A 13,730-nucleotide genomic window follows, 5' to 3' on the forward strand; every position below is an offset into this window, starting at 1 on the left:
TTTGAATTGCCCTGTTGCTGAAATGTGCTATACAAACAAAGCTGGCTTGACTAGCTTTGTTTAGGCTACTCAAAGCTAGTTTGTTCAGACATTAGGACACTGATCTAACTCTCATACGTGTATTGACAGAAACAAATATTGACACAACCACATAGCTTCGAATATAAGTTACTATAGTTACTATAGTTACTGTAGTTACTATAGTTACTATAGTTACTATAGTGAGCATAGCTTGACCAAGTGTTATCAGTTAGCTAATGCTAGCTGTTAGCTCGTTGCTAACACGTTGATATATCTGGATATCTTGTTAGTTAAACACATTTGAGAAACGCCTGGTTGTTACAAGAATTTTGGTAAGACAACACATCATAAAGCCCGAGTAATATAAGCTTAAAGTTAGTAAACAGCACACAGAGTGTGAGAGTTACGGACAGCTAACAGCAGCTAACTCACCTTGGGATGTTTCTTGATGTGCCCTCAGTGACGCTCCGGAAGTATGCCCTTACACGTCGACGCGCAAAGCATGCTGGGATGTCAGCTGGTGGGAATGCCTGTCCTATATGGTTAGAGCAGAGACACTCACAATATTACATATATATATGGTATAATATATAGTGATATATTACAATATTATCACTTTTCTATGTTTTTCTTAAATCGCCATGAATAAAATGATTCATATTTTCATTGCAAAGTTTAAAAAGAAATATAAATTTACTGTTTAAAATTGTTTTTTTTTTTTAAATTGTGTTTCATGATTAAAGGGACTGTTTGTAAGAATCAGAAATGCTTGTTAACAGCGACACCTGTGGCCGTTGAGTCAACGAAAGTCAGCGTCGGGCTCGCGCTTGTGCTCGCTCTACATAGACATGAACGAGCATCGCTCAAAACAGTGAGGCGACACACGTCAGCTATAACCACAATATCACTCTATATTTCAGCTGCTTGGCAGTAATGTTAGCTGACCAGACGAAGGTCTCTCCATAAATCACTGCTGATCCTAGTGTTGGCTTTTCCTGCCTCAGCCTCCCAACCGCAGCCGGAGGGAGACACCGGCACCCGGTCGGAGACGATAACGTTTCTCGCTGTGGAGCCCCGTCACTTCACAAGACACAGAAAACCTCTGTTGGTCTGGAGGAGCTGCAGCAGTTATTTCGACACAAATGTCCACTAGATATTCTCAGAGCTACGAAGTCTTCTGCAGTGTGTAGTGTGCCCGCATGCACGTGAGGGTGGAGCGAGTGAAGGCAGGCAGAGCAGAGTACAGCAGAGACTCCGGCCCTGGAGACCTAAGCTATGGTCTCCCCCGCGTCCTCCGACCGCGGCCAACACTGTTTAACAGACGGGCTTCACTAGATATAACTTTGCGGTTTTGGTGCTTCCGTGTAGTTTATGTTGGAGTCTTGTCTGAACAGCGTAGCCACACACGAGCGCGCATGGGACACCAACCCGGGTGATTTATACATGTAAGAAGTTACAAACAGTCCCTTTAAAGGCTTACTATTTTGAAACAAATACATTAGGTTACCTAATCTTGGATGCAAATATGACCTTACCTCACTCATTTCAAGTCAAGATCAGTTTAAAGCAATACTCCCCCAACTTTCTGGTATCAAATAGGCATGAAAGTGGCATGACAAAATTAAGTACTAAATTTAAGTTTAATATGGTTTCCTCCTTTCCACAGATGCGTGCACTTTGGTCAGTTTGAATTTGTGATGATTACATTAAATCACAAGTTTAGTGTAGAAGAAGTCAAATGTAGAAAAAGTCTTGTAAAAATATGCAGAGAAACTTCACACCAACACGATCCCTTTATTCATCTGTACTTTCTCATATTTTAGCCAAATATGGGTTGAATTCACTGCTTCTGTTTGCCATGACTAAGGTTTAAGTACATAATAACAGTGCCGTCTAAAGTAATCAGATTCTTAACTCAAAGCCATTGACAGAAATCCCCTCAGGCCAAAAGAAAATGCAACTTTTACAGTATGTGTTTCCATTTGAACACTAATGTTTCTAGTATTAATTATAGATCCCTTTGATCAAATATTTCTTTTTAATGTTTGACAGCATCACTCAGTAGGCCTATAATGTGTGTTTAAGGAGGGCCAATTACAGTTAAACCTAAATTTGTGGTATCAATATGATGCTGACTAATGATAATATCAGGCTAATGTTACAGCTACTGTACATGTTGTCCGCATTTAACTTGAAGTCATCTGTTCTCTTCTCCCTCAGTGACACTTTGAAACAGTGGAGGAGCCTTTGAAATGTGACGTATATGTTACGACGTATTCGGTCTAGAGATGCAGATTTGGGAGGATCTATCCCATGAAGTGGGACACAGTGACAGTCTCCTTTCTCTCTCCATCACCATCTTCCTGTCGAGGAAAAGGTCAAAGATCACAGGTGTCTCTGTTGCTCCCTCTAGCTTCCTGTCTCGCTGTGTGTGTGTGTGTTTCCTTCATCCTCTTTCAAGCAAAGCTTCAAACTGTGTGTTTTCTAATGCATTACGATGTCTGTTCTAATCATAAAAATCACAACATAGTACCGGATTTAATGGCCACATTCTTGAGAATCTGTTGTGGCTTTAAGTCCCTGTTTGATGTAATTAAAGTTCATTAGGATGAAACAGTGACATCACATTTCTGTTTAATCCAGACAGACCAGTATAGATATCTAGATTGCTTTGTGGTGTACAGTATATGCATTGTATAATATTCCCACCATGGTCTCAAAGGCTCATATGTGTGTGTAAATTCACCCTTCTCCCACTCTCTACCAATCTCTGCCTCTCTCTCTCACTCAGTCAGGATATAGGTGTTGTCCACTGCAAAGGAAGGAAATTCTGTCACTTAGAACAATGGGCCTGTTTCTCTATCTATAGACCCAGAGAGACTGAGAGCCAGAGGGAAAGAGGGAGCAAATATCGTCCAGTTAAGAGAGGAAAAACAAAAGAAAAGTACTCTGCTTTAGTTAAGAGAAGATCGAACTAATGGATATTATGAATTAGAGATGTGTATGTAGATGTGTGACAGATGTAGGCCTTTTGAAAATGGAATTTTCGTCGCGGGGAAAAGGAAACATACAAGGTTATTAGATTACTTTGAGCTGTGTATTTGCATTTCGGTGGCGAAGAATCATCATAACACACCATAGAAGGATCAGAAGTAACTGTGGGTAAGTGTATTCAAAATCTAACAACTAAAAACATTGGGGTTTCTTACTTGTACCATTTCATGCTTTTCAAAATATTCCACCACAACATCTGGGACAGTATGCTCATTAAAAACAGACGTCTTTCTGTCTAGAGCGACAACAGCCAATTTTAGGTGTGGACACACATGTCGTGTCGAGACATGACAAGTAGTCAGAAATCACACTTCAAAAGGTGGTAGTTTTCCACAGGAATACAATGATTTTGTTTAGGCCTCCAAATTCTACCTGTGAGGGGGAAAACAAGCAAGTGTGATCCTTAATCTTGATGGTAATTTACATACAAGTAACACTGAGAAAAGCACAGACAGTGACCTTTGGAGTGGGTATTTCCCTTTCAGTGCGACAGCTGGACCTGAGTCCTACAAGAGATGCTTCCTGTTTGAGAATGGGAAAATCATGCTATGATTTTCAGGGGCTGATTGGGATGTTTTGGGTTAATGTTTTTCTGTTTGCTTCCACCGTGTTGACAACCTGCTGTAGTTATCCTGTTGATATTTTTTGATGGTGACATCATGCTATTGTTATATTGTTTCAATCCTGGCTTCGCTGCCACACATTCCTCACTACAGTGTGGAGGTAGATTAAGCAGATTAGGGGGAAACGTGACATTTACAGTGTCTTGACATACTGCAGATTATTGAGTTAAAAGGCCAGATTTGTTCTTCATATCTGCATGTCTTGGTCTCTCCCTCTGTCAGATGGAGGGGTCTGGCAGTCCGCGCTTCAGAAAGCTCCATTTCCCAGTGGGTCTGTGGATCAACTCGCCCAGGAAACACTTTGCCAAATTAGGGGGTCGCTGGCCCAGCGCTATCTCTGTCAAGTCAGTCTGGAGTTCTCTTAAACTCACTTTTTTATCTCTTGTTTTGCTTCTGTCATGTGTATTTCTTCTCAAGTTATGCGACTTTCATGCCAGTTATTGTTTAGTTAGAATTCAGTGCCTGATTGTTGAATGAACAATTTTGATGTCATCTTATCTTACTTCCACTGTCATTAGTATCCTTCCAACCTGTCACCCGTCCCTGTTTTATTTTAGTCCTTGTTGTTTAGTCAGTCATAACTCACAGCTGACTGGTCCCTTCCTTTCTCCTTCCTCTCTCCTCCATCTGTCTTCCCCTCCTCTGTTGTTCCCAGGTCGACCACCAGCTCTGACGCAGCCTCCCTCCACGAGGCCCCCTCTGCTCCTTCCTCTTCCCTTTCTAACTCCACCCTCTCGCTGGCTTCCCCTACCCCATCCCCATCTCCTTCCCCGGCCTTCCTCAGGCCGCGGCCTGCTGGGCCCCAGTCCCGCACAAAGCGTCTTTCCCACCTCTTCCTGCGAGGGCGCTCGAACAGCGACCGGGACCGGGCGGTGGGGGAGAGGGAGAGAGAGGTTTGGGCTCATTCAGCTGCCCCCTCCTCCCACCACTACTTGCCCCCTGCCTCTTCCTCTGCCCCCGGCCTGATCAAGATCTACGGGGATGCCCTCTCTAGTGGGGCCAACTATCGCTCCCTGCTGGCCAACGTTTACTCCACAGCCAGACAGCTCATCGCCCAGGTCATCACCCGGTACACTGAGAGGGAGAGGGAGGAGACAGATGACGCAGGTATGAGAGAGGGAAATTTTTCTCTCATTTTGGACCTCTGCTGCGACTCATTACTGGGAATTGTTTGCTCAAATATTTTTGACCAATTGGGAATGACTTAATATAAACATAAACAGCAGTGTTATGGAAAAATAATTATCCCCCGTCTCCTCCTCCCCTTCCTCCATTACCTTCTAGTTCTCCAGAAATACAGCCCAGAGGACTTCCTGTTGTGTGATGTCATTGGAAAGCCCATCCAGCAGCCAGATGGAGCTATCAAATGGGAGACAGAGTGCCGGAGAAGCGTTGCCCCATGGGAATGTCCCTTGTTGTTAGTGGACATGTGGCGGCCTAAGGATGGATTCGAGCGGCGCTTTGAAATCCAAAGAAAGGAAGACTACGAGAGAGAAGAGAGGGAGAGGGAGAAGGAGCGCGAGAGGGAGGGAGAGAACTGTCAAGGTATGTTTGTCAACTGGCTGGTCTCTTTATACACGACGTGGGGTCACACTGACTGATCCTCTGATTGTCTTGGCAACAGGTGTGCGCTGGCGGCGGAGCAGAATGTCATCAGGGAGCGGAGCAGAGGAGAGCGAGCGCGGCCACCGTGCAAGGAACTCAGAGCTCAGGAGGAGCATCAGTGACATGAACCTGAGTCTGCGGCGTCGCCAAGGCAACCACGTCAGCAATGACCCACGTGGCTCTGGCAACCGGCCCAACAACAACGGAGGAGTGCAGGACAGGAAGAACATTGTGAGCATGATCAACCCGCAGCAAGGAGAGGTAAAGAAGATGATGTAAAGAGGAAAAACTGAATTAATCGTGCGTTTGGCGCTTTAACCATCATGTCTTAACTCGCTTTTTTTTCCTTCAGATTAGAACTTCAAAAGCCGAAGCAAAGGTTGGATGGACGAACCAGCCAGCGGAGGACGAGAAGGATTACTCCAGCTGTGACCTGGAAGTGATGTCACAAAGTTTGATCCTTCCACCCACAGACCGGCCCTACTTCCTGTTGCTGCAGGGTTACGATCAGAGCAAGGCGAGACATGCTGGCGGATGATATCACACGCACAAACACTCACAAACAACACCCACACACATACAAACATTATGTAAACACAAGCACACACACAGTGACATTTACTCTATAGCAAGGTGCGTGCACACTGATGTGCACATATGCAAACCAACAGGCATTTTTATAGAGGATTTGTGCAGACATACGCGCGTGCACACACCCTGTAAATGACATCATACCTGCATGTCTGTAATCGCCACATACCATCAGGGTTTCCATCCCTCTACAAGCCTCTCCCATTCAGCATCCTGCACAAAACAGCCTCAGAGCAGCACAATGCCTCAACAATTTATCCAATAAAAGCATAAAACCCCTCTGTGTACATCACTCCATCTCACACAATGACCTCACACAGGTCTCCATTGTAGTGAGCTGTGACACACTTCATACCTTATCGACCGCCTTCTGTTCAACTTAACATCTCTGAGATGAATTGATATAAATCATAGTACTTAAAAGATAACAGACCTCCCTGACTCTCTTCTGCTCTCCACTTGTTTAGGATTTTGTTTTGTACATCATGGCGGGACATACGCATATGTTTGGAAGAAAGCCCACGATGAGGGAGAGAGAGAAGGACAGAGAGAGGGAGAGGAAGGGGAAGAGGCCTCTGAAGGTGGACACGTTCCTCTCTGCTCCTGACCTCTTGGCCAGACACTTACTGGTCCGGAGAGACTCCGCTGTTCCCGAGACGCCCACCAGACAAGGTACTAAAACAGTTACTTATATCATACTTGGATCCGTGGTGCACTCGCTGTCTACCTTAATCTGATTTTGTTTTATTGTAGCTCTGATGCGGCCCTTCAGAGGAGGTGCAGTCACTCACAACGGAGTGGCCCTTTACAGGGAGACGGTCCTAAAGCCTGGGGATGTGATTGGTCTGGGGAACCATTTCCTTTTCCTGTACCGTGACCCCCGCGTGACTCCAGCTCCACCGCTGGCATTGACCCTGCCATGGCAGGCTGATGCCTCCACCACCTGCTGCCCTTCAGGGTTAATAGACAGACAGGAAGCTCTCAGGCAGTACCTGGGATCTACGGAGGCAGTTCTGAAGTTTCATCCCCGTCACGCAGACGCTCTGTTACAGGTGAGACAGGAAGACAGAGAAGCTCTTATTAACTATCCATTTATCTGGTATCATTAATAAAATGGCCTTGATGACATACGTTGTGTTTACCCCTCACTTTTCTTTTAGGAGATAATCTCCAAAAATTCCTCCCCAGACTCTGGAGGCGGGCCTTTAGCTCCTGCTTATCTCCTGTCAATCATGATAGATCATGCGTCCAAACACCTGGACCCCGCTCTCACACCACAGATACTACTCAAGTCAGCCAATCTAATTAAAGAAATTGTCTGGGTAAGTAAAAGAAACAACAACAGTTCGATATCTCAAATAAAGTATGAAATGTGGGGTCCATGAACCTGAATGACCGCAACAACCGTGGACCTTTGTTGCATGTCATTTCCCATCTCTCGCCCTCCTCTCATTTCTGGTCACCTTTCTACTGTCAGCTCTGTGATAAAGGCGTAAAAATGTCCAAGAAACAAAAGAAAAACCTACTTACACACAGCTTTGAGCTAGATGCTAACGTTGGCATGCAAACATGCTCACAATTTTAATTTATTTAATTTGTATTTGTATAGGGACAAGTATGTAGCATAAACCAATGCCACACACCACAGCATTTATAGGCTGACCTAATTTGCACGTCTTTAGATGGGCCTTTAAAATACATGAAACTAAACAACAAATACACGAGACAATACAAACCAAAACAAGAAAATATAGACAGAACAATACAAACTATAATACAGTAAAACACCATGAAACAAGATACACCAGCTCATTCACTATGACAACGTTAACATACTGATGTTAAGAAGAAGATTTTCACCATCTTAGTTTAACGTGTTAATATGCTAATATTTGATAATTAACACTAAACACAAAGTACAACTTTGTTGCTGATGGGAATGTCATTAGTTTTGCAGGTATTTGGTCATAAACTAAAGTTATTACAATTCAACCTAATGGGGGAAACAAATGTCCAAAACAAATTTCTTGGCAATCCATCCGATAAGTGTCAAGACATTTCACTAAAGCCAAAATGTAAATTTGCTGGTCCATTTAATCCATTTAATAGTTGAGATATTTCAGTAGTGGACCAATTGACACTGCCATCCATAGAGCCATGCCGCTAGCCCGGCTAAGAAACAACATCTCAACTTATAAAATGTGCTGCTTGTTATGGTATGTTAAAGGGTAACGTTTTTGTCTCAGTGACTAACGAGGACAACAATCTTTTTAATTAGACCAGTATTGAGGGAGAACGCTGTAACCGGCAGCCACGAAACCTTAATGTAACATTACGTCCATTAAAGGTGCTTGTTTTTGCCACTGACGGGCTTTTATACAGGCTGTTAAAAGTGTTTAACAACATTATCTAAAGGACCCTACAGAGAGATCAAACGTTTTTCTTACCTTTCGCTTAATCCAGTCTGTTTGTTATTGAGTCCAAGTCCCGCTCAAGGAGAAGTCTCGTTGTGAAATCTGAATATCCGTATGCTCTGGCTCAAATAAATACGGGTGGCCATCGAATTCAGAGACCTCATCCATATTGTGGAAAATCGTCTAAACATTCAGCCATGACATTGAAAATCTTTTAGATAACAACTTAGCTACTCTTTCTCTACTCCAACACAACAAACTCTGCTCGGCTGGCACTCACGTTTCCATCATGGATGTATTCCACTATTCCACCGTTTTATACCAGCAACACGTCACCTTGAGAGATTTCAGAATGAGACTTGAGCGAGACTCTTTCCATTATGTCAGACACTTATAATAACAATCAGAGCCTGTCAGTGGCAAAAACAAGCACTTTTAGTGGACGTAAATGGCGATGCCAGCTTGCTCCAATAGCACCGTATTGCAGCCTGTGATCAGTTGCCGTCTACAGCGCTTCATTCATTGTTTTCTCTGTTAGTCAGTTAGACAAAAAACATGGGAAAGTAGGGTCCAGGTTGAAAAATACCAACGTTACCCTTTCAGTAAAATAATAGAATATTTCAGAAGTTTATTGGTGGTTCATCTGTGGAGCTTGTGAACCTTTTTTGGGATGGTACTGCATGACAAAATACTTAAACCGGCTTGGCAGAAAAACATCAGGTAGGCAGATTGAGATTGCCACTTTCAGTCAGACAGAAAAAAACATCAGACAGACATGTGCCCTTCATTGTGGCCTGCTACGTTGTGGACAGGAGCGAGGATGAGCTGATGTCACTGCCCTCCTGCTGGAAAATGTGCTGTAATTGTCCTGGCTGCAGGGCTAGACTCCGCTCCCCCTCCTCCACCCCCACACTAACCCGAGATGTCTCTCCTCTCTTCTGTCTCCAACTCTCTTTACAGGATAACATTAAGGAATTTGGGGATAAGCATCCCACGCAAAAGTAAGAACATTTTTGTTCTACGTCATGTTTCCTCTGTTTAGAGATCTCCTGCTGAGTGATTCATGATACATTTGTGCTTGTGATGTTATGTCTTTGGTAAATTTTTGTGGTATGATGAAAGCATTGTAACACGGTGATGTTTAAAAATGGCTCAAATATAGTTTAGTAATAATAACTCCAGTCTATTTTTACTACCAGTATGGTGTGTTTCCGTTTAAAGAATAAACAAAATACTGACAGGAGAATGTTCACAAATATTTTACAGCTAACATAACTTTGTCATTACATAAATATGTCCAGTTCCACAGAACAAGAAGGTGAAATAAGCACGCCGAATGTCCAGAAATTGTCCTCTGACCTTCGACCCCTGATGTTCTGGATGTCAAATGCCACAGAGCTCCTTAACTTCTTCCAGGTCAAAGTTGAAACCATGGAGAAAGAGTGGGAGTTTGAAGGTGAGAGTGATTTGACAAAACAATGGAAATTACTGATTCAAGCAAGAAAATAACATTTAGAACCTATGACCATTTAATAAAATTAAATACTACATAAAACGAGCACGAGATCTTTAATTCATCTTACTGATCTTTTCTTAAAAGCCCCGGGGGACCCAGTTTTGACAGCTGACATGGACACCTGTTCAGAAGCTCTGGCGCAGCTGGATGACGTCATTATGCACACCTTCCAACAGTGTGTGTATCACCTCACCAAGGTACAGTAGAAAAGGACACTACTTTTCTAATAATGTTTTAGTAGCTAGTAAACAAAAAAAAGTCAACAGCCTTTACCGTTTTATTTGTGTGACGCCAGTGAATACCACTGCCGATTAAACTTCACAAAGAGACAGCAAAATGTCTTTCTGAAGCTTTAATACATATTCTTTTTATTTTCCAAGATGTCTCACCACCACCCACAATTTGTTTTAATTTTTACCAGCTGTGAGCTGCTCCTCCATTCCCTTTGTGCTTTGCATTCTGGGAGAATAGTGTGTATCAACAGCACACTTGAAAATCAACTGTATTTAGTAGGGCTGTCAAAAAGTCAACATGATAATAAAGCAAATTTGTTTTAACGCCACTAATTAACGCAACTAACAGCTAGAGTGAAGATACTGGCATCATATGAAACTAGAAAACCTAATGAATCCATTGTTACCAAACATGTCATACTAACTTGTGGCGAAGGAGATTAAATAACGCTCCAAACTTGCACAAAATTTTGGCGTGGAAAAACTGTCATGGCCATTTTCAAAGGGGTCCCTTGACCTCTGACCTCAAGATATGTGAATGAAAATGGATTATATTGGTACCCACGAGTCTCCCCTTTACAGACATGCCCACTTGATGATAATCACATGCAGTTTGGGGCAGTCATAGTCCAGTCAGCACACTGACACACTGACAGCTGTTGTTGCCTGTTGGGCTTGAGCATAAACACAAAGTACAGTTGAGGTTGATGGGAATGTCATTGGTTTTGCAGGTATTTGGTGATAAACAAAAAAAAAAAAAAACATTTGACCTGATGATAGCGCTAGAAAAACGTCAGGGGAACACCAGAGAAAACCCATCCAAGTCTCATGAAAACCCATCCAATAGCAGTAGAGACATTTCAATCTTAACCACATATGTCAACCTCATGGTGGAGGCAGAGGACGAATCAGAGGATCACCAAAGTCAGCAGGATTCATCCTCTAGGGACCATGCATGTCTGTACAACATTGAATGGCAATCCATCAAATATTGGACCGACAGTTATTCTGCCAGAAAACAACTCTCCACCTTCCTCTCTATCATCTTCATCTTAATCTGTCAATATGTTTTTTGTATTTCAAATTTTCTGAATAAATTAACTGAAATTTCTTTCCTTTCTGTCCACAAAGACACTGTACTCGCTCCTCCCAGCTCTCCTGGACTCCAACCCATTCTCCAGGCAGGAGAAGGAGAAGGAGAAGGATGGAGCTCGGGGTGCAGAGGGAGAAGAAAAAGGGGAAGGGGAAGGAGAGGAGGATGACGTGTCCGCCTTACCGCCCAAAGTAGCCGGACTGGTGGAAGGGTATCGCTGTTCTCTGATGCTGTCGCGGGATGCGTGTCTGTCCCCGCCGCTCACCTCCCAAACCTTTGGCTACCTCTTCTTCTTCACCAACACCTCCCTGCTCAATACGTTGCTGGAGAGAGGTGAGAGGGAACAGGTTGAAGTGAGCCACTGTGACCACAAGTGACAATTAGGAGATAATGTTGAATGTTAAAATGTAACAGTAGCACAAGTAGAGAAGAGTTATAAAGTTAGTGACGCAAAGTTACTGTTTATGAATTAAAGGGGCTCTGAGTCAGAATCAGAAATTGCTCGTTAACAGTGACACCTATGGATGTTAAGTCAACGACAGTCAGCGTCCTGTTACTCGCGCTTGTGCTCGACACACACGAGGCTGAACGTGATTTACAGGCATCATGTTGAGTAACGTCAGCAACATTAGCCGGCTAAAGCCACAATATCACTTTATATTTCACATGCTTGGCTGTAATGTTAGCTTACCTGTCCAAAAGTAATTTTGCCAGCTCGGGGTCCGTTTTGATACCAAAACCAAACAAAGGTCCCTCCATGAATCGAAGCCCGGGCCGATACCGATCCTAGCTTTCCCCTGACGTCGGTCACATTCCTGTTTTGCAAGACGGGCTTCACCAGATATAACTTTGTTTTCTTTGTGCTTCCGTGGAGTTTGTGTTGGAGTCTGCATTGTGGTGGGGGCTGGTCATTTCTTGGCGTTAACGGACTCCATTTCTAACCGAACGTTAGCTGTTGTTGCACACCGTTAGCCCTGAAACAGAGCTGAAGGGAGTAAAGGCACTCACGAGCGCACATGACGTCACATCCGTTGGATTTTCCAATAAAAAACATCCCGCATTCTTCACATTAAAAGCAGTCTACAGGCTGATAGAGGAAACCCACCTGAAGTCACGGAAGGTCTCATTTTTTTAGGTTAGGCTACAACCTGTTCACACATTGGTAATAAAAAACAATTAAATAACGTTTATACGTGTAAAAACTTACATACAGTCCCTTTAAACTCTTCATTTGTAAAAAGAAGATTGTGTTATTTCTTCTTTCAAAAGTCTAATTTTAAAGGTCAGAGCTCCTCTTTAAGCGCTCTCTTTGATCTCTCTCTCTAGATGGACTGTTTTCGTGGTCCAAAGCGGTCCAGATCCGTACAAACTTGGACCTGGTTCTGGACTGGCTACAGGGGGCGGGATTGGGAGACATAGCCTCTGAATTCTTGAAGAAACTGTCAGTCACCGTCAACTTCCTGTGTATTCCCAAGACTCGACTTATCCAGGTAACACAGCTCCATGTGCAGGAAGCCCTCTCAGCCCTAGCCCAAGATTATTAACTGACTATTAACCTCTCGTCTTCCAGTCATCCTGGACCAGTCTACAGGAGGACCACGTCTTGTTAAGCCCTTCCCAGTTGCACCACCTGCTCACCCATTACAGGCTGGGTCCAACCAGAGCCCCACCAGCATCCTGGGCCCCTCTGCCGGGCACAGAGCTGAGTGGAGGTAATACATGTATAAATAAAACTAACAAGAATCCAACCAGTGAAATGATCTGTTAAGTCACTTATTTATTTTCCTGTTCTCATCTTTTAGACATCTTTGAGAGCTTCCTGGACCATCCTCCTCTAATCCTGCCGAATGAGACTCCACGCCTCGACCTCTCCCAGCCAATCCCGAGCCCCGAGCTCCAAAAGGAAGTGACGCGTCTCCGCACCTTCTTGTGGGGACTCGACCAGGATGAGCTCCCCGCCAATCAGAGGACTCGGCTTTGAGGAAGCCCATATTTGTCTCTCTATGGATGTCTCAGAAGTGAAAAGGAAATCACCAGAAACAACACACACACACACAAAACAAAAGAAATGCAAACTGGACATGTTTTCTGCATTTTGTTGCCTGATTGTTGTTTCCTTCATGACATTTCCATATCGATTCATTTTATCCATTTAGATATTTTCAAGTAAAAGAAATGTATTGGCTTTGGTATGTCTTTATAGAATTTATTTTAAAGCAGGGAGTAAAACCCCATGTCTGTCTGTCTGTGGCCACGCAGTGTTATGCTTTACGTGACTGTTTTACTTGGCTTCCATGTATGTTTTGAAACTACTTGTTTTTAATAAAATTCTAGTCTTAAAGACCTACAGTTTCCGTGTGATCTTTGACAAGCTCGTTTCCCACAGCAGGGCCCCTAGGGCTTGGCACTCGCCTCAAGTTCAACACCAGGGGAATATTCCACAAGGTGGCGATGCAGGACTCATTCCCCCGTTGACGTTAAATGATGAGTCTGCAGGTAGAATTGCTTGACTAAGGAGGCGATCATACAACTACATTATCGTCTGCTCCAAAGTCTCACTCTCATTTCCTGTAATCATGG

General features: G+C 43.6%; 2 protein-coding genes across 5 annotated transcripts in view; one reads left to right on the forward strand and one right to left on the reverse strand.

The window, feature by feature from the left end:
* Window positions 1-562, reverse strand: part of LOC119497420 (cytochrome c oxidase subunit 6B1) — a 3,384-nt gene extending 2,822 nt beyond the window's left edge. The window contains exon 1 of the mRNA XM_037785550.1: window positions 454-562. The gene's annotated coding sequence lies outside the window, so the exon portion shown is untranslated. The remainder of the gene's footprint in view (window positions 1-453) is intronic.
* Window positions 1-13,499, forward strand: part of rasip1 (Ras interacting protein 1) — a 27,992-nt gene extending 14,493 nt beyond the window's left edge. Inside the window, exons 4-20 of one of the 4 annotated variants that reach the window (XM_037785474.1) lie at window positions 482-563; window positions 2,242-2,412; window positions 3,921-4,042; window positions 4,354-4,805; window positions 4,983-5,243; window positions 5,323-5,564; window positions 5,656-5,820; window positions 6,362-6,566; window positions 6,648-6,946; window positions 7,055-7,216; window positions 9,269-9,309; window positions 9,610-9,764; window positions 9,909-10,021; window positions 11,189-11,483; window positions 12,477-12,640; window positions 12,721-12,862; window positions 12,953-13,499. In XM_037785474.1, coding sequence (XP_037641402.1) covers window positions 2,335-2,412; window positions 3,921-4,042; window positions 4,354-4,805; window positions 4,983-5,243; window positions 5,323-5,564; window positions 5,656-5,820; window positions 6,362-6,566; window positions 6,648-6,946; window positions 7,055-7,216; window positions 9,269-9,309; window positions 9,610-9,764; window positions 9,909-10,021; window positions 11,189-11,483; window positions 12,477-12,640; window positions 12,721-12,862; window positions 12,953-13,131 — 3,075 coding nt within the window. In that variant the 5' untranslated portion in view covers window positions 482-563; window positions 2,242-2,334 and the 3' untranslated portion in view covers window positions 13,132-13,499. Of the gene's footprint in view, window positions 1-481; window positions 564-2,241; window positions 2,413-2,812; window positions 3,184-3,920; window positions 4,043-4,353; window positions 4,806-4,982; window positions 5,244-5,322; window positions 5,565-5,655; window positions 5,821-6,361; window positions 6,567-6,647; window positions 6,947-7,054; window positions 7,217-9,268; window positions 9,310-9,609; window positions 9,765-9,908; window positions 10,022-11,188; window positions 11,484-12,476; window positions 12,641-12,720; window positions 12,863-12,952 lie in introns of all 4 variants that reach the window. The other 3 variants (XM_037785475.1, XM_037785473.1, XM_037785477.1) reach the window with 3 other exon arrangements.
* The last annotated feature ends 231 nt before the right edge of the window (window positions 13,500-13,730 follow it).

Source organism: Sebastes umbrosus, chromosome 11 (genome assembly GCF_015220745.1).
Source record: "Sebastes umbrosus isolate fSebUmb1 chromosome 11, fSebUmb1.pri, whole genome shotgun sequence".
Taxonomy (NCBI): domain Eukaryota; kingdom Metazoa; phylum Chordata; class Actinopteri; order Perciformes; family Sebastidae; genus Sebastes; species Sebastes umbrosus.